This window comes from Odocoileus virginianus, chromosome 3 (genome assembly GCF_023699985.2).
Source record: "Odocoileus virginianus isolate 20LAN1187 ecotype Illinois chromosome 3, Ovbor_1.2, whole genome shotgun sequence".
Classification (NCBI taxonomy): domain Eukaryota; kingdom Metazoa; phylum Chordata; class Mammalia; order Artiodactyla; family Cervidae; genus Odocoileus; species Odocoileus virginianus.
The window spans coordinates 88,126,765-88,150,188 of NC_069676.1; the positions used below are offsets into that span (position 1 = coordinate 88,126,765).

The 23,424-nt window shown below is 36.2% G+C and overlaps 1 protein-coding gene across 1 annotated transcript in view; it reads right to left on the bottom strand.

Moving 5' to 3' along the window:
- Positions 1–23,424, bottom strand: part of KIAA0825 (KIAA0825 ortholog) — a 416,094-nt gene that overhangs the window by 283,426 nt on the left and 109,244 nt on the right. The window contains 3 exon segments of the mRNA XM_070465821.1: positions 139–366; positions 3,485–3,579; positions 11,368–11,529. Of these exon segments, the coding sequence (XP_070321922.1) occupies positions 139–366; positions 3,485–3,579; positions 11,368–11,529 (485 nt within the window).

Sequence of the window (23,424 nt, forward strand, 5' to 3'; positions counted from 1 at the left end):
AAACATGGTACTGGGTCAAGTGCCAAAGGTTTCCCAAGAGATCCCATCATTTTTCTGTTGGTTCCCTTTGCAATGGTTTATATGAAGAAAAAATCTCATATGCCAATCTAATTTGAAAGGATTTCATTTAACACTTGCCTTTGCAATTTTCTTTGGTTGGTCTGCTTCAGGAACCACATAGCTATCTTGCCAAACTTGCTGGACATTTACAAGGTTCAAAGCATAGCTCAGAGTTGAAGACCTTTCATTCTGTTCCTGCTGGAGAATCTTTGCAGAAAAATCTTCAATGGCTGTTGTTATACAATGTGCCGTGGGAAGAGATACTTTTATAAATGCACTTCTCCAGCCAAAATCTAATAAAGTAGCCTGAAATATAAATTTATATGCAGTTATATTAATCTTAACAACAAATGTTTCTAGTGTTATAGATATAAAAGCATTACTTTCATTCAGCATGTTGAATATAGGTATTCTTTGATAAACTGTAAAAGCCATTCTTATAACCTAAAAATATTACTCAGTGAATAAAGCAATATACAAAACATGTGCATTCTTTACACACAGTAATATACTGACATTTCAATTTAATTCATCAGTGGATTTAATCAAAAACTTTTTTTTCAAAATTTAATTTCTTAAATATAGTTCAATAAAACCATCTTTATGAGAGCTGAAAGTTCCACTTACTATTTATCACGTAAAGCAACCTTTAAATTCAATATATTTAATAAAGTCTAAATTAGATTTTTATAGTCTTTTTTATAGTTTATTGTTAACAAGTATTGCGACATAAGACAGCACTTAATATTCAATCTTTTATTTCTTTTTCACTGTCAGAAATCCAGACAAGCAAAAAAATAGCAATAAGAAATAAATTTCTTGGAGAAAATATACCACTGCATGTTTCTACATTTTTATTGCTGGAGAGCTTTATTTTGTTTCTCCACCCACAAAGTGGCAAGCATCACTACTTTTGTTCCAGAAAATGAGGAATTAAAATAATTTGCATTGCTCTCTATGTGGGCAGTGGGAAAAGCTGGCGTGGAGGCTGGTGTTGTTTTTGTTTTTCTTTTTTTTTTTTCCATTTATTTTTATTAGTTGGAGGCTAATTACTTTACATCATTACAGTAGTTTTTGTCATACATTGAAATGAATTAGCCATGGATTTACATGTATTCCCCATCCCGGTCCCCCCTCCCACCTCCCTCTCCACCCGATCCCTCTGGGTCTTCCCAGTGCACCAGGCCCGAGCACTTGTCTCATGCCCCCAACCTGGGCTGGTGATCTGTTTCACCCTAGATAATACACATGTTTCCATGCTGTTCTCTTGAAACACCCCACCCTCGCCTCCTCCCAGAGTCCACAAGTCTGTTCTATACTTTTGGTCTTCGGCTCTTGTGGCAATATATTTACAAATGGATATTTCGCTCAAGCCCTCTAATATTCTCTAACGTGTAAATATATTATGGATAGTAGGCTGAATCTATGCTTAGTGCTAAACTTTTCCTTCTTTAGTGTGATCTTGCTAACAGCAATAATTTACCTACCCCCAACTTCAGAAGACTCTAGGCTTGATATTTCTAACTGAATTACTTATTTTTCTGGATCTCAAGTTTTTTGTTAGAAAAATAAAAGAGCTGAATCGAATGATTTCTATAGTTCCTTTCAGCCTAAAATTACTGAGATTATGATCATTAGCTTAATTTTCTTGTATACAAAATTCTAAGCATTAATCTAATGCTTTTTGTATATGCAGAACAAATAAAGGTGATTTATCTTCTAGAGCTAAAATTCTATGATTCCCTAACTCCCTAATCAGTAAAAGTGGCTCTCCTTCTCATCATGCCTATAATTAAAATGTAATTTTCATATTCTTTCTAAAGTTTGGACCTTTAGCATCATAGGGCCTGCTTAAAGATATACCTCTCATCTTTTTATTACATAAAATGAATCAACCATTGAATCTACTCAGCTCATATAGTTTCTTTTCTCCTAAGTGAAACTTTGCAAGTGCCATGTGTATAGTCCTGTGCCAATAGGTATTTTCTTGAGATATGTTTATGATAGAAATATGAAAAGAAACCTATCTTCATAAAAATTAACAACAACAATAAAACTCTGCTTTTTTGTTCCCACACCAGGGAATGTCTATTCATTAAAATCATTCATTCATGCACTCAAGGAAATATGTTATGGGGAAAATTGCCATTAATTGCCATGGTCACAGTGACTTTGTGGTGATGTGTGTGTGCCATAATGATTACCTTTGTCCATGGTCATTTATATGTGATTTTAATACCTTTGAAGGTATCTTTTCAAAATATGGAAAAGCAAGAACATTAATAGCTGCTCTTAAAAAGAAAACTGAAAACATTTACTACTCAAATCTCCTCCTAGAAGCCTGTTTATTTACATAAGACATCACTGGCTTACTTCTACTCTTCCCACTGATGTCTGGAATCACAGACATTCCAGTTAGAATGCAGAACATTCACTAGTTGATCAAAGAAAGAAGAGGAAATAATATGGTTTTCTGTTCTGTGTGCCAAGGAGCATCCCAGCGAATCCCTTTCTTCTATCACCTAATGCTAATTTCTTAATATCTACTCTGATTTTTTATTAAAACACGATGTATAGGGATTCCCTGGTGGTCCAGTGGCTAAGACTTCATATTCCCAATGCAGGGAGCCCAGGTTCAATCCCTAGTAAGGGATCTAGATCTCACATGCTGCAACTAAACGTTTGCACATCACAACTAGGAGATTCTGCATGCTGCCACTAAAGATCCCACAATGTCACAATGAGTGAAAGGGGCCGACCTGCCCTGTGGACCAGAAACCAGAGAGGACTGTATGTGGGGAGAAGCGTGGAGGAGGAGAAGGAGTCACATCTACTCTTGGAGATGTTCCCCAACACAGAGCGAGGGGGAGGAATCCCCCGATTTCTCTCCAACATCTACCCTCCAGTCTCCCCTCGGTGCTTTTCACTGGCCAGGCCTTCCCAGGTCCAGACAGCAAGAAAACCCAGAGGATGTTTTTCTCTAAAATACAGAATGGACTAGAGGAAGAGTGATGATGGATCTGAGAAAAAACAGGGACCTGTGGGGCACACTAAAATAAGAGGCCAGTTCAAACTATTCTTTCCTTGTTCCTTCCCTTTTTAATTACCACTTTGTCACTTTTCAACAATTGTCTATGACTTGACCAGGCTCTCAAGGTGTAATCTGTGAGTTGGGATGAGAACAAAGACCTCTTCACTGCCAGCTCCCTATTGCTTCCATGGAACACATTGTGCAATAGAGCAGTGTTCCTACTAAATTCAATTTTCATCTAAATTTGCAAGTCAATTTTCAACCAGGAATTATTATTTTTTTTAGTAGTAATGGATAAAAATCAAGATGTTCTGATTCATAATGGAGTCACAGGAAAATGAGGATGTTATTACATATGAGGAAAAAACCACCACTCATTTTTCTCTCATTTACCTCTGTTACTGGTAGCAGCTGCTCTGAAGGAATTCTGGTCTCATTTGTTCTAGGTTTCTCTATTACGAATTCTCTACTGGATGTCTCCCAAATTCCTACGCAATAGAAAAGGAAATAAACACACAAACATACATTAAGGAAAACAAACCATTGTGATCAGTAGGTTAAAGTTAGTAATTATGTAGAAAAACTTCTATCCACAATACAGACACACACACACACACACACATCAAGATACAAAGAACATAGTCCAAAAGATGTAGGCTGATATCTCCATTATGATAGTGACAGAATCAAAATACAGAGTCTTCTTCTATACATACAACTGGATGGAATTTATATGCTATTTATATTCATGTTTGATGTACATGCATGTATATATAATCTGTAAAAATCATATCCTTTTATAATTAATTCATTTTCATTTTAATAATGTAGGATAAATTGAGTACAAACTAAATATTAATTTCCTTGTTCATTTAAAATGTTAAATGCCAAAGTACTACTTTAAAAGCTAGTGGTCTTCTTTAACACATTAATATTTCTTATTTTAAAATGAGAACAAAGGCATGTTGGATAAACACCAGAATATCAAGAAAAGTTATACTCTTAATGAATTTATCAATAACTCATTGGAAAAACACAAACACTGAGACAGATAAGAAATGATCTCTAGCTTCTAAAATGGAAACTAAAAAAATGAAATTATTCCCTCAACTTTCACTTTTTAGAATTAAAAAATCCTTTCCATGGGAAAAAAATATACCAAAATGTAATGAATAAATATGCCAAAGAGAAGTATTTCCATTTTCTATTATAGTTCTAGTAATTATAGTTTAATTTGATATGAATGACTTAGCAATTATCTTTTGGTTTCACTTAGATTTGATATATGATGATGAATGGTACACCATGATCAATTTTTCTTTTATTTTAATCATCTTAAGAGGCACTTTCTCCTTATATCTGGGGCAAACAAATTTCCAAATATCAGTGATTCTTATCAGTAGGGCTCCTCCTGACAAGTATAGTCATGAAGAAAATATGTGGGGTTTTTATTTGTTTTTTCTATATATGGTTCTATGAGCTTAATTATGAATGATTCCTAAGTAACACAATTCACAGAAACATTCTCTTAAGAGGTAAATATTCCATCTGGTAGTTGATAACATCCTTTTGAGAAATTTTGTCTGAGGAAAAGTTTCCCTCAATTCTAGTGTTTCTAAATCATTTTGGATTTGTGAACACTTCTGAGAACTTGATTAAAGTGACAGAACACTTCATTCAAAATACACAATATGATGGTGTGCACGCACGCACACTCACACATGTTACGGAGACTCCCAGGCATTCTTGTAAAACACATTCATGGTCCTCAAGGGGCCATGGACTGCAGTTGAGGAATCCTGCTTCATTTCTCAACACACATCACAACATAGATGAGGTTTTAGATCAGTGTTACACCATTTAACCTAAAATGCTTTCTCTGTGGCTCGCATTTTATTACATCTTTTGCAGAAGATAGTGTCATTAATAAGATCAGTTTCAATGCTGAAATAAAATCCAGATTAAGCAGATTTAAAAAAAAAAAAGAAACTAAAAGGTTATTAAAGAAAATATGGATTTTTTTTTTCAAAAGATACAAGGTAGAGACTTTTCAGAAGGACAGAGAAGCTGTAAAACAATTCTGTGTAACAAAAATACTGTTAGTTGAAATAGATATGACAAATTGGCTCAGAATTCTCTCTCAATGTGCATACTTTAAAAAAAATTAATAGATTTTAGCTTTTTGAGCAGTTTTAGTTTTCTAGAAAATTTGAGCAGAAAGTGCATGGTTCCCATATACTTCCTCTCGCTCTGCCCTCAGTTTCCCCTACTGTTCACATCTTAATTTGGGGTGGGATATTTGTTACAACTGATGACCCAACACTGATAGATTATTATTAGCTAAACAATTTTTTAAGTTTGTCCATAATTTACATTAGGGTTCATTTTTTTGTGTTGTGCAGGTCTACAGTTTTGCCAAATGTATAATGTCACGCATCCACCATTAGTATCACACATATTAGTTTCACTGCTCTGAAAATCACCTGTGCTATACCTATAATACCTTTCCTCTCCTTTGTATTCTCCCTAGCAACCACTGATCTTTTATTGTCTCTATACTTTTGCTTACCAGGTTGTCTTATAGTTGGAATAGTATAGTATGTAGGCTTTTCAAATTGGTTCCTTTCACTTAGCAACATATATTTAGGTTGCATTTAAGTTCTCCATGTTTCTATGTGGCTTGATACCTCTTTAAAAAAAAAATCACTAAATAATATTCCAATGTATTGACGTACCACAGTTTATCAATTGATCTACTGAAGGACAACTTAGCTGCTTCCGATTTTTGGCAATTAAGAATAAAACTGTTATAAACATTCATTACTAGTTTTTGTGTGGACATGTTTTCACTCATTTGCATAAATACTTAGGGGTGTGATTACTAGATCATGTCAGACAATGTTTAGCTTTATAAGATAAAACAATACCATCCAGAATACACTATTTTACATTCCTATTAGCAGTGAATGAGAGTTCCTGTTGCTTCACATCCTTGCTAGAATTTGGTGGTGTTAGTATTCTGGGTTTTGTCCACTCTAGTAGGAGCATAATGATATCTCCTTGTTTCAATTTGCATTTCTCTGATGACATATGATGCTGAGCATCTTTTCATATGCTTATTTGCCATCTGTATATCTTCTCTGGTGAGCTCTCCAGATCTTTTGCTTATTTTTAAACTGAGTTTTTTTGTTGTCCTGTTGAATTTTAAGAGTTCTTTGTATATTTTGGATACACGACCTTTATCAGATGTGTATTTTGCAAATATTTTTCTCAATTTACGTCTTGCCTTTTCATCCTCTCTATGATCATTGCTTTTTACTTGGCAATTCCACTTTAGAAAACTACTGTCCAGATATACATGAGGACACATAAGACATAGTTCAAAGAAATTTGCCACATCATTGTTTGTGGAAGCAAAATGAAGAGGAAAAAAACAATGTGTAGGTGATTATGGTACATACAGCCATAGAAAACTATTCAGCTGTTTTTCTCAATATGAGGTATTTCTACATAATTGTTAATAAAAAAGGATTTCTGTAGAGTATGACATGATTTGTGTTATTTTTCAAGTTGATTGGAAAAAGACTTCATTTTAACCATATATTCTTTTAACTTGTTTAAAAATTTTAATGTATGCCTGGACTATTATTCAAAAAATATTTTTTAAAAAAGAAAAAATAATAAAGATCAAGTTGTCAATGACATGAAGAGGTAACACTTGGATTCTAATGTTACTTTACTTTTCTACAAATAGATCATAAAAACAACTGATGTAAAAGATAGTTACCCTGGAAAAATAACATTAATTCAAAGTACAAGTTTTACAGATCTATTCTTGGAAATAACTATTTGTCATTGTGTAGCTATAGTTTAAAACATGAAAAAGTTTAATTATCTTGTATTTATCATTTGATTTCCAAATACATTATGTTTATTCACTCAAAGTAATGGGCTTTGATGTTTACAAAAACCATCTGCCTATTTTCAAAATGAATTAAAAAATAAGATAAGCTTCCCAAGACTTCTTTTGCTGGTGAGCAATTCTATAGTAAGATAGAAAAAGAATTATTGAGCAGTTATGATAACCTATATAGCATAATCTTCCCCCCTCCCAATTAAAAAGATTTTTAAAAATTTAATCCTATACAGAGAAGCCAAAAGGATTATTTTAAGACAGGATTAGTAACACTGAATCTAGACAAGTAGGGTATCTCACGATTTTAACAGATTGTGGCATTTTTATTTTTGTTTGGAATTCAAAATGGTCAATTTCAAAATTTGACACTGTCAAAGGTTATGAGCTCTTTGAACATTTGATAAATTATTTCACCTATCTAAAATTAATACTGGACATTCTATACATTTATTAACATTGTCTAGAAAAGGTAGCCCGTTTTTGGCTCATGGTTTTAAAGCGTAGTTATTTGCATGCAATCAACAGTGGTTTCCTTAAGAGCATGCCCAGATTAAGGCCGTCAGTAGAGTGCAGAAGGTCACAGGGATGCCAGCTGCAGAACAGCCTCTCCCTACGGAGCTCGCTGTGGTTCATTTTACACTTCTGGTTAGCTTCCACACTGCTGCTTTCTTTCATAGAGAGTAGAGGTTGGCAGTACTTCTCTGTGACATCCACTTTCACACCCAAATTGGTCTTCATAGGCTCCCATTGTGTGCACTACAAAGCAACTTGCCTTGTTGGCAGCTCTGAGTGGGAACTACAAGTCTTTCTTTTCTTCACTGTTCTTTTCTGGCTCACAAGCAACCTCCCACCAAAAGCTGAATCTGTAGAAGAGACTACATCCAAGAGATAATACTATGAAAAGTATGAACAGAAGCCCAGGTGGCCACCTTGCAAATTTCCAATGTGGAAGCCTTCGACCTCTCTGCCCAAGAAACAGCTAAAGTCCTAGTGTAATGAGCTTTACAAACCCTAGGAGCCTCTTTACCTTAACTACATACGCCTCCCTAATACAAGCCCGTAACCATCTAGCTAAGGAACTCTTAGAAGCCATTTGACCCCTCTTAAGACCCCCTAAGAGTACAAACAATCTTTCAGAAGATCTGAAATCTTTGATTCTTCTGAGACAAACCCTAAGTGTTCTTCTTACATCCAATTGAAGCAGCCATTGCTCTTTGTCATTGCTGGGGCTAAAGAAAAAATGAGGGCCAAGAAACCTCCTGGTTTAGATAAATCTCAGATGCCACCTTTGGAAAATTTGAGGAACTGCCCGAAGAACAGCTTTATTCTGAAGGAGCATTAGAAGCGCTCCATGAATTAAACCTGAGGCCACGCCATAAGATGACCTAAAAGAAATACAGTAAGATACCACAGCAGTCAAATAATGTCATATCATTTTTCTGAAAGGACCAAAAGAGAAAACCATCAAATCATGACCAAACAAAAGCAAGTAAATATCATAACTAAATATCCCTTCTTTCTCAGAAAATGTGTCTTGACACAAAAATCTATTGTGTCAAATTCAAATTCCTAAAAGCACTGCCAATTTGGCTAAATATACAATATAGTAGTTTACATCAAAGTAAAAGAGTAAAACATTCGGTTAATCATCTTTATATTTTCTCTGTGTGATGTTAAACACCTGGATATTTTTAAAACATCTGGACAAGGAATAAAAAAACCTTATTCTTCATCATATTGTTTTGGTTACATAGACATAGTAGGCAACTCTGTCCAAGATCTTTATTAGCAAAATATGCTCCAATCAAAACAAATACACAAAAACCAAATGACTTGATCTGAACCACCTTCTCTCCCACACAAGCTTTCTAAGCAAAACATTAACTCTCAGGATAACCTAAGATTCATTTGGTTTTTTTAATCGTTCAAAAACCGTTTCCTTCGGGATTTAAGAAGCCAAGTCTTTTGATATGAATTGATTAATGTGGCTACACTGAATAAAAGATTTAAATTTTTTCTTAAAGATTTCCCTCAAGATCATTCTTTTCAGGAAGTCATTTACGTGAAGTTATGTCAGATTAAATCTTGGCTTTGTTACAAAAATATACGAATGAAGAACACATATTTCACAAGGAGATGTTCTAATACTTAGACATTTCTTACAGTCATTCTTCAAATTTCCTTCCATGTACTATGTTTGATAACCTACAAATGTCTTTCTATAATAAACATTATTAATATGATACTGAACTTTCTTTTATCTGCCACGCTGTTCAGGTGGTGACAAATTTGGGGTAAGACTTCCCAGGTGGTTCAGATGGTAAAGAATCTCCCTGCAATGCAGGAGATACAGGGTTGATCCCTGGGTCAGGAAGATCCCCTGCAGAAGAGCATGGCAACCCACTCCAGTATTCTTGCCTGGAGAATCCCATGGACAGAGGAGACTGGCGGGCTACAGTCCATGGGGTCACAGTCGGACACAACTAGGAGACTTTTACTCACTCACTCACTATATTGTGGCATAATTATATATTTTCTTTGTTGACTTTATTCAGTGAACCTAAGCATTGCTCTCATGCACAGCATTTGCAAGTCTCAATATTGCTTGATCTCAATCCAGTGCTGTTGAACCAGCTTTTTCTTTTTTTCCTTTTTCCTGAAATTAGTATATCAAATCTTTGATTCAGTTCTTGGCTATTTAAGTTTTATATCATTACAATACCTCTTTTACACAATTGAAGCTTTGAATTTATGCTTCCCTTAAGAAGAATTAAGTTCTCAGAACTGAGTTATCTCAAGGGTCTTGCCTAGGATGAATATAAGAGGAATCAAAATGGAGAGGGGTCGAGATACTTTGGAGTTCACCCTGTTTCTTAATCCACACCTAAGAAAAGATCTACAAGAGATGTGGAGGAGAAATGCCAAATCTAGCTGGGCCTGATGGGTGAGTACCAACAGCAAGTGTCAACTGCTTGTGGCACCAACCTGTCAATAAAAAATTAGAATATCATATTTCTCTATTCAGATCTCTCTTTGATCTGGTCAGTTGCATCTAGAAGATCCCCTTAGATCCTCTAGATCTAAGAATCCTCTAGATCCTTAGGGCTCACATTACCTCCTAATAAATCTAACCTTTCATTCTGAGTTTTAATTTTCATATCTGTTCTATGTTTTTATTATTTCCTTGTTTGATTTTTGTCAGACTCAGAAATCTATATTCCATATTCATTTTTTTCAAACTACAACCAAATTTGGCAGGGGAAATGATCTACATTATTTATTTTATGATTTAATAGTGCTATTTAAGCTTAACCTGAAACACAGAAGGCCAGTAAGCTATGCTTAATATAAAGTAAACTCCAGTCCTATAACTTTTCTAACATTATCTGCTGAGGCTAGGTAAATAAAGAAATACAAAGGTAAATACATTAAACTAAATGTAATTCTTCACTAAGAAATCAGGTTTGGAAGTTGGTTTTGCAATTTGTAGATTAATTGTTAATCACTTGCTTCCCTGACTTTGTTCTGCAAATGCAGCCACTATTTACATTTATTCTCCTTAAAATAACATGTTGCACTATGTAAAATAGAACTTCGGATAACTCACTCCAATATAGATGAAAACCTTTATAAACATAGATATGAAAACAGAAAACATATCTTAACCCATTGTGCCTCTGAATTCTACCTTTAATGTTAGAAACAGTATTCGAACACACATAGCACAGTTTTTTCAAAAGAATTCTGTTAAGACTAGCTAAAAACAACTTATTGTATAATTATAATCACAATGGTAACAACTCACATTTATTGCTTATGATATGCTAGACATTCTCTTAAATATTTTACATTCATTAAAGCACTTAATTCTCAAAATTCTACATAGTATATTGGAATCTAAAGTAACAAATTCTGAAAGAAAACAAAGAAAAACTTGATTTAGTCCTATACTATCATTTTAAAGATGAGAAAATGGTAGTCTAAGGAAACTAAATATTTTGCTCAAGGTCATCAGGCTGCTAGCAACAAAAAAAGGTGCTACTAGATCATCCAGTGTGCTTGTTCTTTCCATAGGCCAGGTTGTGTTTCTTTGAGTTTAAAAAAAAGTTGATCTAATTTTAGCTAAAGATAATGATCCAAGATTTACTTATGACGACTTCTTAATTCAAACTATTCAATGAATTTCTTAATCCACTGTTAACATACAAAGGATAAAAATGTAATTTCACAGTGTGCTTTTTACTTAATATTTATTTTAAAAATTCTACCACATATATTCTGTTTTTCAGGTAATGGTATAGATTCAATTAGCAGGAGGCAAAAACAGAAAGAATTATAGATGTGCAGAAGAGTATTTTACCTGAAGTGTTCCTGGGTATCCTGAGCCATAAGAACATTTCTTCAAACAACTCCTGGACATTTTTTTCCAACTTCAAAAGTGATTTTACTAGCTGTGATAAGAACTTGAGTTCATCTAAGGTGAGGAAAAACTTTCTCCCTTTCTGTGGGTATTCAGGAGTAACTGTAAAAAGAGTAGATCAATACTATTGAACATGTCATATGCTTTCTTATTCAATATTAGAACAATCCATGACTCCTTAAGCCATCAAAATCAACAAAATCCTTAATGATTAAATCAAGCTTGTTCTTTAGTAAATACACATAAAATCTCCTAGGAGAATCATTCTCTGTTCCCCTGCTGGGAAGCTAGAGATAAGTGTATTGTTTTGATGCAAATATGATTAAGTAATTATGTTAAATGGTGCAGAGTTATTAACAGGAAATGTGATTTGTTGTAAAATCATAATTTACACAATTCCTTTTTTTTTTTAAGGTATGGCATAATTTGAATCTAGTCACAAGGAAGTATAAGATAAACCTAAACTGAGGCACTGTCTACCAAATAACTGATGTATTCCTCTAAAGTGTCATGTCAGGAAACACAAAGACTAGGAAATATTCTAGTCAAAAGAAGTCTAAAAAGATATAACAACTGAAATCAATACATGATCAGTATTTTATCTTATTATAAAGAGCATTATTAGGGTAATTTGGTGACATCTGCGTAAGGAAGACCTTTGAAGAAAGTAGGGAAAACCACTAGACCATTCAGGAATGACCTAAATCAAATCCCTTACTATTATACAGAAGTGACAAACAGATTCAAGGGATTACATCTAATAGAGTGCCTGCAGAACTATGGATGGAGGTTCGTGACATTGTACAGGAGGCAGTGGTCAAGACCATCCCCCCAAAAAATAAATTAACAAGGCAAAATGGCTGTCTGAAGAGGCCTTACAAATAGCTGAAAAAAGAAGAGAAGCAAAAGACAAAGGAGAAAAGGAAAGATATTCCCATTTGAATGCAGAGTTCCAAACAACAGCAAGGAGAGATAAGAAAGCTTTCCTAACTGATCAATGCACAGAAATAGAGGAAAACAATAGAAGACTAGAGATCTCTTCAAGAAAATTAGAGATACCAAGGGAACATTTCATGCAAAGATGGGCTCAATAAAGGACAGAAATGGTATGAACCTAACAGAAGCAGAAGATATTAAGAAGAAGTGGCAAGAATACACAGAAGAACTATACAGAAAAGATCTTCATGACCCAGGTAACCATGATGGTGTGATCCCTCACCTAGAGCCAGATATCCTGGAATGTGAAGTTAAGTGGGCTTTACGAAGCATCACTATGAACAAAGCTAGTGGAGGTGATGGAATTCCAGTTGAGCTCTTTCAAATCCTAAAAGATGATGCTGTAAAGTGCTGCACTCAATATGCCAGCAAATTTGGAAAACTCAGCAGTGGGCACAGAACTGGAAAAGGTCAGTTTTCATTTCAATCTCAAAGAAAGGCAATGTCAAAGAATGTTCAAACTACCGCACAATTGCACTCATCTCACACATTAGCAAAGTAATGCTCAAAGTTCTTCAAGCCAGGCTTTAACAGTCTGTGCACTGTGAGCTTCCAGATGTTCAAGTTGGATTTAGAAAAGTCAGAGGAACCAAAGATCGAATAGACAACATCTGTTGGATCATTGAAAAAGCAAGAGTTTCAGAAAAACATCTACTTCTGCTTTATTGACTATGCCAAAGCCTATGACTGTGTGGATCACCACAAACTGTCGAAAATTCTTCAAGAGATGGGAATACCAGACCACCTGACCTGCCTCCTGAGAAATCTGTATGCAGGTCAGGAAGCAACAGTGAGAACTGGACATGAAACAACAGACTGGTTCCAAATCAGGAAAGGAGTACATCAAGGCTGAATATTGTCACTCTGCTTATTTAACTTATATGCAGTGTACATCATGCGAAATGCTGGGCTGGATGAAGCACAATCTGGAATCAAGATTGCTGGGAGAAATATCAATAACCTCTAGTATGCAGATGACACCACACTTAGGGCAGAAAGCGAAGAAAAATTGAAGAGCCTCTTCATGAAAATGAATGAGGAGAGTGAAAAAGTTAGCTTAAAACTCAGAGAACTAAGATCATGGCATCCGGTCCCATCACTTCATGGCAAATAGACAGGGAAACAATGGAAACAGTGAGAGACTTTATTTTCGGGTGCTCTAAAATCACTGCAGATGGTGACTACAACCATGAAATTAAGACGCTTGCTCCTTGAAAGAAAAGTTATGACCAACCTAGACAGCATGTTAAAAACAGGGACATTACTTTGCCAACAAAGATCTGTCTAGTCAAAGCTATGGTTTTTCCAGTAGTCACATATGGATGGAGAGTTGGACTATAAAGAAAGCTGAGCACCAAAGAATTATATCCATGGGGTCACAAATAGTCAGACATGACTGAGTGACTGAACTGTACTGAACTGAGTAAGGTCTACAACTTAATGCTACTTATTGCAAAACTGTTAGTTTTCTGATTTAGACAACTATCAAGAAGGCTGAGCACTGAAGAATCAATGCTGTCAAACTGAGGTGTTGAAGACTCTTGAGAGTCCCTTGGACTGCAAGGAGATCAAACCAGTCAATCCTAAAGGAAATCAATCCTGAATAGTCATTGGAAGGACTGATGCTGAAGCTGATTCTTCCCCACAATATCTAACAACACTGTTTTAATCATCACACCTCAGTTCATGATTTCTATCTGCCCAAGCATATCTATGTTTCTCTGTTAACCACGCTAGGATGGGGTTTTCCCCAGTAGGAGTTCCTTCTACTTTTGCACTCACTGAATTAATCTCCTTTTCTTTCTTCCAAGTTTCAATTTGCTCCTCTCCTCCAAGTCACCTCTCCATAAAACCTTGTCTGTATGCAATCAATCCAGGAGTTTGCTTTCCCCCTTTGAGCTGATCTGGTCTTTACCTATTTGGTTTTTCTGTTTTATCACTGTAGAACTGTCTTACTTCAAGAAATTTGGGACATAAATGTTTACACACAGGCAACTATGTCTAGCTGGCCACCAATTATAGTTATAAAATATATGAAATAAGGATTGTTGTTTTATTATAGAATGAACTCTATGATTCTTAGGAAATACAAATTTCTCCTAAATCCTAAGAAAAATATGAAGAAAAAAACTAAATTCCCACTTTAGAGCATGACATTATTAAATTCACCATCAACTAACAATGAATAAGTTCATGTAAAAAATTAAAAATAACTATATAGCTGAGGGCCTTTCCCTCCTCTCTAGACATTTTAATAATTTTTTTTTCTAAAATATAAAATTCTATCTATTATTTAGAATATTAAGGACACATTTTAAACTTTTCTTCGTGACAAGGTTTTGAAGAGAGTTACTTATTTCTATGCTGCACTCAGAGACTAGTGTCCTTCCCTCTGTTAAAGGCATTTCTCAAAAGACATAACCACTGGAAAAGGGTTCTATGATCAGATAGATTCGGGAATTACTACATACTAAATATTCTCTAAAGGGATTCACAAGGAGTTCCCTGGTAGTACAGTGGTTAGGACTCTGTTCTCTAACTGCTAGGGGCTTGGGTTCAGTAATCCCTGATCTAGGGGAACTAAGATTTCACAAGCCATGGCCAAAGAAAATAAAATAAAAGTTACTCACAGTGCACATTAGTATACTAAAGTCTATGCAGTTCTATAATAAATTAAAAATATTAAAGATTTAATGCTTGTCAAGCTTTTTTGACCAATCAACACCAGTTCACCAACATGTCAGTCAACTTCTAAGATTTTTCAGCTTCTAAGATTTTCTCAAACAGAGGCTGAGGGGACATTGTTCTGGGGTCTGGATTACAATCCCACCTGAGTACTGCCTTTGTAGAGTCTCCCCCCCTTTTAGGCCTTTCATTGTGGGTTCCTGTTGCTGCTTTTCCCACCGTAAACTCTTGCTCCCAATTGCTGGCGCTGTTCAGTCGCTCAGCGGCATCTGAGTCTTTGCAACCCCATGGACTACAGCATGCTAGGCTTCCCTGTCCTCAGGGAAGGACGATCTCCCAGAGTTTGCTCAAACTCACGTCCATTGAGTCGATGATGCCACATAGCATCTTGTTATTTTTCAGGCTTTTCTGAGAAACTAACGAAAGTTTTCAAAATTTTCCTAGACTCTCTTATTGAAAAAAATAAAAACCATGTAGTCATAGCTTCAGGGCTAAACAGGACCACCTGAAGTCTATCCACGGCTGTCATAAGACACAGCGGTCCAGGACCTTGCGTTTTATTAAAAGTGCAAATTCCTAGGTCATCTCCAGATCTCTTTTAGGCAAATGTCCCAGCTGAGTTTTCTGCACAGGAAAGTTTGAGACTACTACCTGAGGAATCGAATTAGAAACCTTAGTGGCTGAAAAGCACTCTCTAGGCGTTAGAACCCACTCCAGTGTTCTTGCCTGGAGAATCCCAGGGATGGGGGAAGCCTGGTGGGCTGCTGTCTATGGGGTCGCACAGAGTCGGACACGACTGAAGTGACTTAGCAGCAGCAGCAGCAGGCATTAGAAAACTTGGATTTTGGTCTTAGCAAGTCAACTAAAAAGGTGCAATTATATATATGTATATATATATAAAACCTATATTTACATATATAAAACATCAATGACTTAAAAAAGAAACTCCGTATTTTCCATGGTCACAAAGTTTATTTATGATTTTTTTTTTCATTTCTGGAAGAAATAGGGAATGTCTGTTGGGAATTGCTAAAATAAATGAATTTATCTATACATTTTCCCTGGGCAAAAGAAGAACCTGTCCTCGAAAAATACCTAAAAGAATAACTAGAGTTCTTTAGGCACACTCATGAGAAATGTAAAATGATTTTCTTGAGTTCAGAGACTATGTCCAGTTTATTCACTATAGTATCTGAAAAAAAAAAAAAATGTATGCAATCCCTAGAAATAGCTAACAAAGAAAAATATAAAACAAAGAGATTTCATACTTAATCCCATCAAAACAATAAATATGTAAGTCAATAAAGAGACAAATAATTACAGTATTATATATACATTCTTGTCAGTATTTTGACAAAATAGATTTGAAAATTATTTCTACAATAGAAAATGTGTGCAAAAGGATATAAAAACAACGATGAAGTGGAAACTTTATAAAGCATAGTGATACAACAGACTAAGACATTTTTTTGTGTTTAACAAGTAAAACTATACTTTAGAAAATATTCTATCATTAAAAAATTCACAGATATTCATAGACCTGTTGTCTTAAAAAATAGAAAATCTCTCTCTTCTGTCTCTATATATTTATATACACATGCTGTGGCTGCTTAGTCGATTCAGTTGTGTTCGACTCTGTACGACCCCACAGACAGCAGCATGCCAGGCTCTTCTGTCCATGGGGATTCTCCAGGCAAGAATACTGGAGTGGGTTGCCATGCCCTCCTCCAGGGGATCTTCCTGACCCAGGGATCAAACCCAGGTCTCCTGCACTGCAGGCAGATTCCTTACCGCTGAGCCACCAGGGAAACCCCTTACACACACACACACACACACACACACACACACACACACACACGGACTTCCCTGGTGCCTATAATGCGGGAGACCTGGGTTCAAGCCCTGGGTCAGGAAGATCTCTTGGAGAAGGAAATGGCAACCCACTCCAGTATTCTTGCCTGGAAAACCCCATAGACAGAGGAGTCTGGTAGGCTACAGTCCATGGAGTCACAAAGAGTCGGACACAACTGAGCAACTTCATTTCACTTCACTTCACACACACACACACACACACACACATATAGATATATCACTCAGAGGATATATACTATAAATTATATACTTAGAAGTGTTTTTTACCCAGTAACTAATAGTTAAAATATTAACTCCATTATCTTGTAGCAAAAATAAGGACAGTGAAAAATCTAGGACATTAAAGCTCCTCACATTTGATCTGCAACAAAGCAGCTTTTGGAATAAATATCAAAGTCCAGCTAAATCAGACAGACCATAAAAATGTGGGTTGCAGCTGAAAGTACACATATTATTTTCCAAAACCATTAGCAACAGAATTCTTGTTAATGATAGCATTAAGATACAGGAGAAAATGAGAAGCTAGCAAAATCAGATAATCTGAAGCTGGTGGATCAGTATAATAGGATAAAAGGTGCACATTTTCATTTTCCCAAGAAAAACTAACACTAGCCACCCTATTATTGACTGTAAATGGATCCATTTTGAGCGACGAAGTATTATTCTTGGTTCCACCAGACAAGCGATGTAAAAAAAAAAAAAAAGAGGCGACACACAAAAGCTATTGAAAGTCTCATTTTGCTGGATGAAATTCATGACATAATTCAAATGGAAGATATTTGTTCCAGTGAAGAGAACTTTTTAACAATATTGCAATAAGGAGTCAGCAGAGACTGCTTAGGAACAAATAACAAGCAGTACCTTCCCAGGACCCAAGTCACTTCCTGAGAGCAGGCGGGGCTGTAGAGATCACGCTAGGGTTCCAGCGGCCCGAAGGAGCTCTGTGCCTCTCTGAGCACCTGTCCCAAGGAGCCACACAGCAGGGGAAGAAACAGGATGCAAACCCTATGTCCCTTCTTCATTATGGGAGCCTGGTTACTAGACGAAATCATGGAGGACCTGCAGGCACGACTTTTTGTCACACTCACCAGGAAGAAATCAAAGCTGTTCCCTCTCGCCCTTTCCATGGCATTATTTTCATAACTTTATGTATTTCCCACATCTATATGGCTAGGAAGACACTTGAGGCAGAGACAAAGAATATTTCCACCTTACTTTTCAAAATTGAGTTCAATATATCATCTCTTTTGATGAAGTTTCTATATGCACCACCCAAAACAGCTAGGGTAAAACTTTAAATTAAACTGAGTGAATGGAGGACTAACAGGAGCAAGTGAATAACTTTGAAGTTGAGTTAAAGTGCAGCCAGACCCAAGGGATGCGTGGACATCTGGATATGTGGACATTGAGATACCCCGCACATAAACTTCAGGACCCCTCTTCTACACGGTGAGAAGATGAAGATAAAACCGTGGGAAAAGCTAAGCCTCAAAAAGCCAACTGAACCTGAATTTGGGAAATGTTCAAAGTCTTGGAAGCTGGAGGCTGGGCTCCCCCTCTCTTTAGCTCTTTCCCCACCTTTCTTTCCTCCCCCATTTTTTTGGGGGGGATGTGGACGATTTTTAAAGTCTTTATTGAATTCATTATTGTTTTCATCTTGTGTTTTGGCTTTTTAGTAGAGTGGCATGGGTTAGTTTCCCAAACAGTGGTCGAACCCACACCCCCTGCATCGGAAGGCGAAGTCTTAACCATTGGACCGCCAGGGAAGTCCCCTCCACGTTTCATTATGTGGCATGCTGCTACTTCTAGCACCACTACAAGAAGCATAAGAGGTAGCATAGTAGAGTAGTTAACGTATGGAATTGTGAGCCTGAGGTCCTGCATTCATATCCTGACCCTGCTCCTTACTAACTTTTGGTAAGTTACTTAATATCTTTACGCTGCACTAGCATATAAGGTTTAACTGAGTAAAATACAAGAGCAGTTCCAGAGAGCTAGTAAGGGCTGTATAAATGTGTGATATTATTACCACCTCCTCTGAGAAACCTGGCCTCAGGTTCTAGGTCAGCTGAGTTGCCTATTTTCTGTGATCCTCCCTATTTCACTGCACATACCTTTATTTCAACACTTGCTATATCATTTATAATTATTAGTTTGGGCGTTGTCTCCTCAAACTTTAATCTGAAAGGCAGAGATTTTCCCCCTTATATTGCATTCCCACTATTCATCATAGTGCCTACAGTGATGAATGACTTCAAAATGAGAAACACTGGTTAAGTGTCAGAGGCAATACCAAATGCTCTTAACATATTTTATTTGGCTTTTTTCCCTGGCCATAAAAAAACTTCGGTGAAGTACTAATAGTAAATGAACTTAACGTTAACCGTCATATGTCAGTTTTAAAAGTCATATTTAATAAAATATGTCAATTTTAATTTTAATATCTTTGGGAGAAAGAACCATAAGCATTATATCAAAGACCTGTAAACTACTTTAAATATCACTGTTATTTGATAGGCTCCATCTCTAAACTTGAACATTTATAAAGTTTAATGGTTCACTCTAAGATCTTGGATCTTAGATCCACTTAGTGGATCTAAGTGGATCTTAGATCCACTCTAAGACCTTCCACTGCTGCTTAGCTGTGTCAACCCTTCAAAACATTGGTTTTGTTTCCATGTGTGTGGTCATCATCTTTTTTAGAACCTCAAAAGCTACGCACCTATGTTCACAGAAACAATGCCTTGCATGTAATTCTAAGAGTTTCCCAGATGCATTGAAGCCTCAGGTTCTCAGTGATAACCGGGTTAAGGCCTTCTGCCTTGGTTCACCTGCCTTGAGGAGAAGTCGGATGCGCAGGTCTCAAGATCTTCCTCCCACTGAGGAGACTTGTATTATAATATCTTTTAGAAATTTCTACTTCCCTTTGCAAGAAGAAAGGGTTAACTTCAGTTTCTACTTCATAATCTCATCATTCTTTCCGTATGATAAAAGGTCTAAAAAACATTTACAGAGACAACTCTGCCCACTAAGACATAGGCCCTAGGTATGGGGCCTATATGAGAGAATAAACTAAGGAATAATAACTAATCCTCTTGCTGCTCATGAACTTAGATAAACACATAGATTAGCACTAAGTGGCCACTGCTTTGATAGTGGGACATGATGACCAAGTCACTCAATTAGAAAAGACTGAATCGCTAGTATAATGCTAGCAGTGCAGACTGTATCTGCATTTTCTGTATCTTCTTTCTCTGTTTTAGGCCAGAGAGTTGTTATGCTTAATTTTGCATCCACTGACAGGATCGGTAATCATGGTCTAAGAAAAGTAGACCTATGGACAGAATAAATGCTCACAACCCACCCTCAGCCCCCACGTGCCTTGGAGATTTGCTATTCTCCTTGACGGGGTGCACACAGAAAATATCTTCTTGCTTCACATACCACTGGCTGAAACGGGTGGAGATAAAGTCATCTTGAAGCTATTCTTCTGGGTCAGTGAGAAGCTAAAAAGAATCTGCTTCTATTATTACCCTTTTATGGCTTTGGGGCCAACACCGGCTCCACTGGGTGCTACCTAAATGAACTGCTAAATGATAACCAAATTCTCCCACACTCCATTCCATCTTCTCTGGCAATAGCTGTCGGTATTACAACAACAAGGGATCAGACTTCTCATCCATTTGCCAAGAGTAGGTATAATACTCCTGTCCCTCTCCTATTTTTCTCTCTTTGTTATTTTGTTTACCTGACTGAGAACATGAGAGAGAGTATCTGACTCCTGATGTAGCCACTGTTATTTGAAGATGCTAATCAAAGAATGGCTTACATTTGAATTCAGCCAAAATTGAGAAATGTATCCAGGACAAATCTCTGAGTATTTCCTAAGCTGACTTTTGCTTTATGCTGGTTTAACTCACAGTTATAAATACACAGATATGCTGACCCTCTTAAAGAACATCTTAATAAAAAGACATCTATAGCATAGTGAAATAGGGTTTAAATTTTAAGTACTGTATGCTAATGGGACATTATTAATGAAATATCTTCTTAATATCCTTTTCTCAGTCTCAAATTTTGTTAGTTAATTATATCTCTGATCATAGGTGTTACGTTCTATTATCATTACCAAAAATTAACCCATAGAAAAATCCTTAAGTTAACAATTCATTTTTACTATAGTCTAAGGTTGTATCTGAGAATTGGTATTTCATTTTTTAAAAGATATGCCATGATAGAGATATTACATTATCAGTTTGTAATATAACATGTTAAAAAATGAATTCTAAAAATTTAGCCCTGGAATAAAAATAATACCATCATCAAAAAGATGGATTTAAGATACCTGCTGAGTATATGCTTCCTAATATAATTCTAATTGAATCATAACCTTTCAAAAGGGATTGAACATTTTTCCTCTTTTATACTAAAAAAATAAAGAGTAAGATTCTCTTAACACTTTTTTATCAGGTAGGCAAATTATAATGCTTGTGAAGATATGTTAAAATGAATATGAAGAGAGATAGCTGTGGTGATAATAGGAGCATCTTGTACCCACCTGGCAAGCGGTATTCACGAGCTCATTATTCTAACAGAGAGGAGGGGAGGGCTTGGACTTAGGGAAGCCACTTTCCAGGTGTGATAGCTCCTCACTGAGCAAATTCTACAGTTATTTTATCTTTTTAGCTTCCTTCCTCACCCAAGGAATAGCAATACAGCCTTAAAGGCAAAGTCATATTTCCTTCAAACTTTATGACTTTGGGGCCCCTTGGGAAGATATCATCTTTTATATTATCTTCCCTCGAAAGGCCTATGAGTGACAAAAAAAAAAAAAATCTTTAAGTGGGTTTCACTTGCTAAGTCAAGAAAGATATGCCTTGTGCCTATAATGCAAGAGGCAACCATGTGACGTTTACCACGGGTGGTGAGACATGAGAGGCAAAAAGCAGGCTAGGGGTGACCAGCCAGGGCTAGGCTTCACACCAGTCACCGTCAGCTCCTTCGGCCACTCCTGTCTCTTCAGAACAAACTCATCTCTCTTCAACAATTTAAGTTCAGGTAGGAAAAAAGGCATTAGGTTCAATATATATTGAAAAAAAAAAAAAAGACCCTCAGAGCTGAGAAAATCCTATGGATAAAAAAATTAATTGAAGACATTATCAGTTGATTGTCAACCTATTTTGATATAAATGGCCAATGCTGGGCGCCGTTGCTCTGTTATAGTTTATTTCAGGAAAATATTTATGATGGGAAAAAACAAGTAAAAACTACATGAAAAATTAAACCGAACTTGGTTTTTCTTGCATATATAAATACTAGATATCTTTGATTTTTATATTATAATAAAAAATGCTTCCCTGGTGGCTCAGGTGGTAAAGAATCTGCCTGCAATGAGGGAGATCGGGGTTCGGTCCCTGGGTCGGGAAGATCCCCTGGAGAAGGGAATAACTACCCACTTCAGTACTCTTCCCTGGAGAATTCCATGGACAGAGAAGCCTGGCAGGCTACAGCATGTGGGGCTGCAAAGAGTTGGACTCTACTGAATGACCAACACTTTCACTTTCACAAACACAATATTTTAGAACTCAACTTGCATTGCATTGGGTCCAGTACTATTGGTGCCTGAGTTGTGACATATAGAAAGGAAGATAAGAGTAAGAAGAAAGACATCAAAAAGTCTACAAATAATAAATGTTGGAGAGGATGTAGAGAAAAGGGAACTCTCCTACACTGTTGGTGGGAATGTAAATTGGTATACAGCTACTACATAGAACAGTATGGACATTCCCTAAAAAACAAAACTGAGTTATGATATGAGCCAGCAATCCCACTTCTGGGGCATATATTCAGAAAAGACAAAAATGCTAATTTGAAAAAAATACATGCATTCCAATGTTCATAGCAGCACTGTTTACAATATCCAAGACATGGAAGCAATCTAAATATCTGACAAACAAATGGATAAAGAAGATGTGGTACATTTATACAATGGAATATTACTCAATCACAAAAAGGAGTGATACAATGCCATAGGGCTTATCATACTAATTAAATCAGAGACAAACATCACATGATATCACTTATATGTGGAATCTAAAACAATGAGACAAGGGAACTTACTTACAAAACTGAAACAGATTCAGAGATGTAAAAAACAAGCTTATAGTTACTGAAAGGGAAGACGGGGGCATAATCCCCACCCAGGGATCGAACCTGGGTCTCCTGCATTGTAGGCAGACGCTTTACCATCTGAGCCTCCAAGGAAGTCCTAACAGATACACAGTACTATATATAAAATGCATAAACAACAAGGACCTACTATACAGCACAAGGAACTGTATTTGATACCCTGTAATAGCTTATAATGGACAAGAAGATGAAAAAGAATATATATACTCAGTAATATATATGTATATATTACTGAGGGCTTCCCAGGTGGCTCAG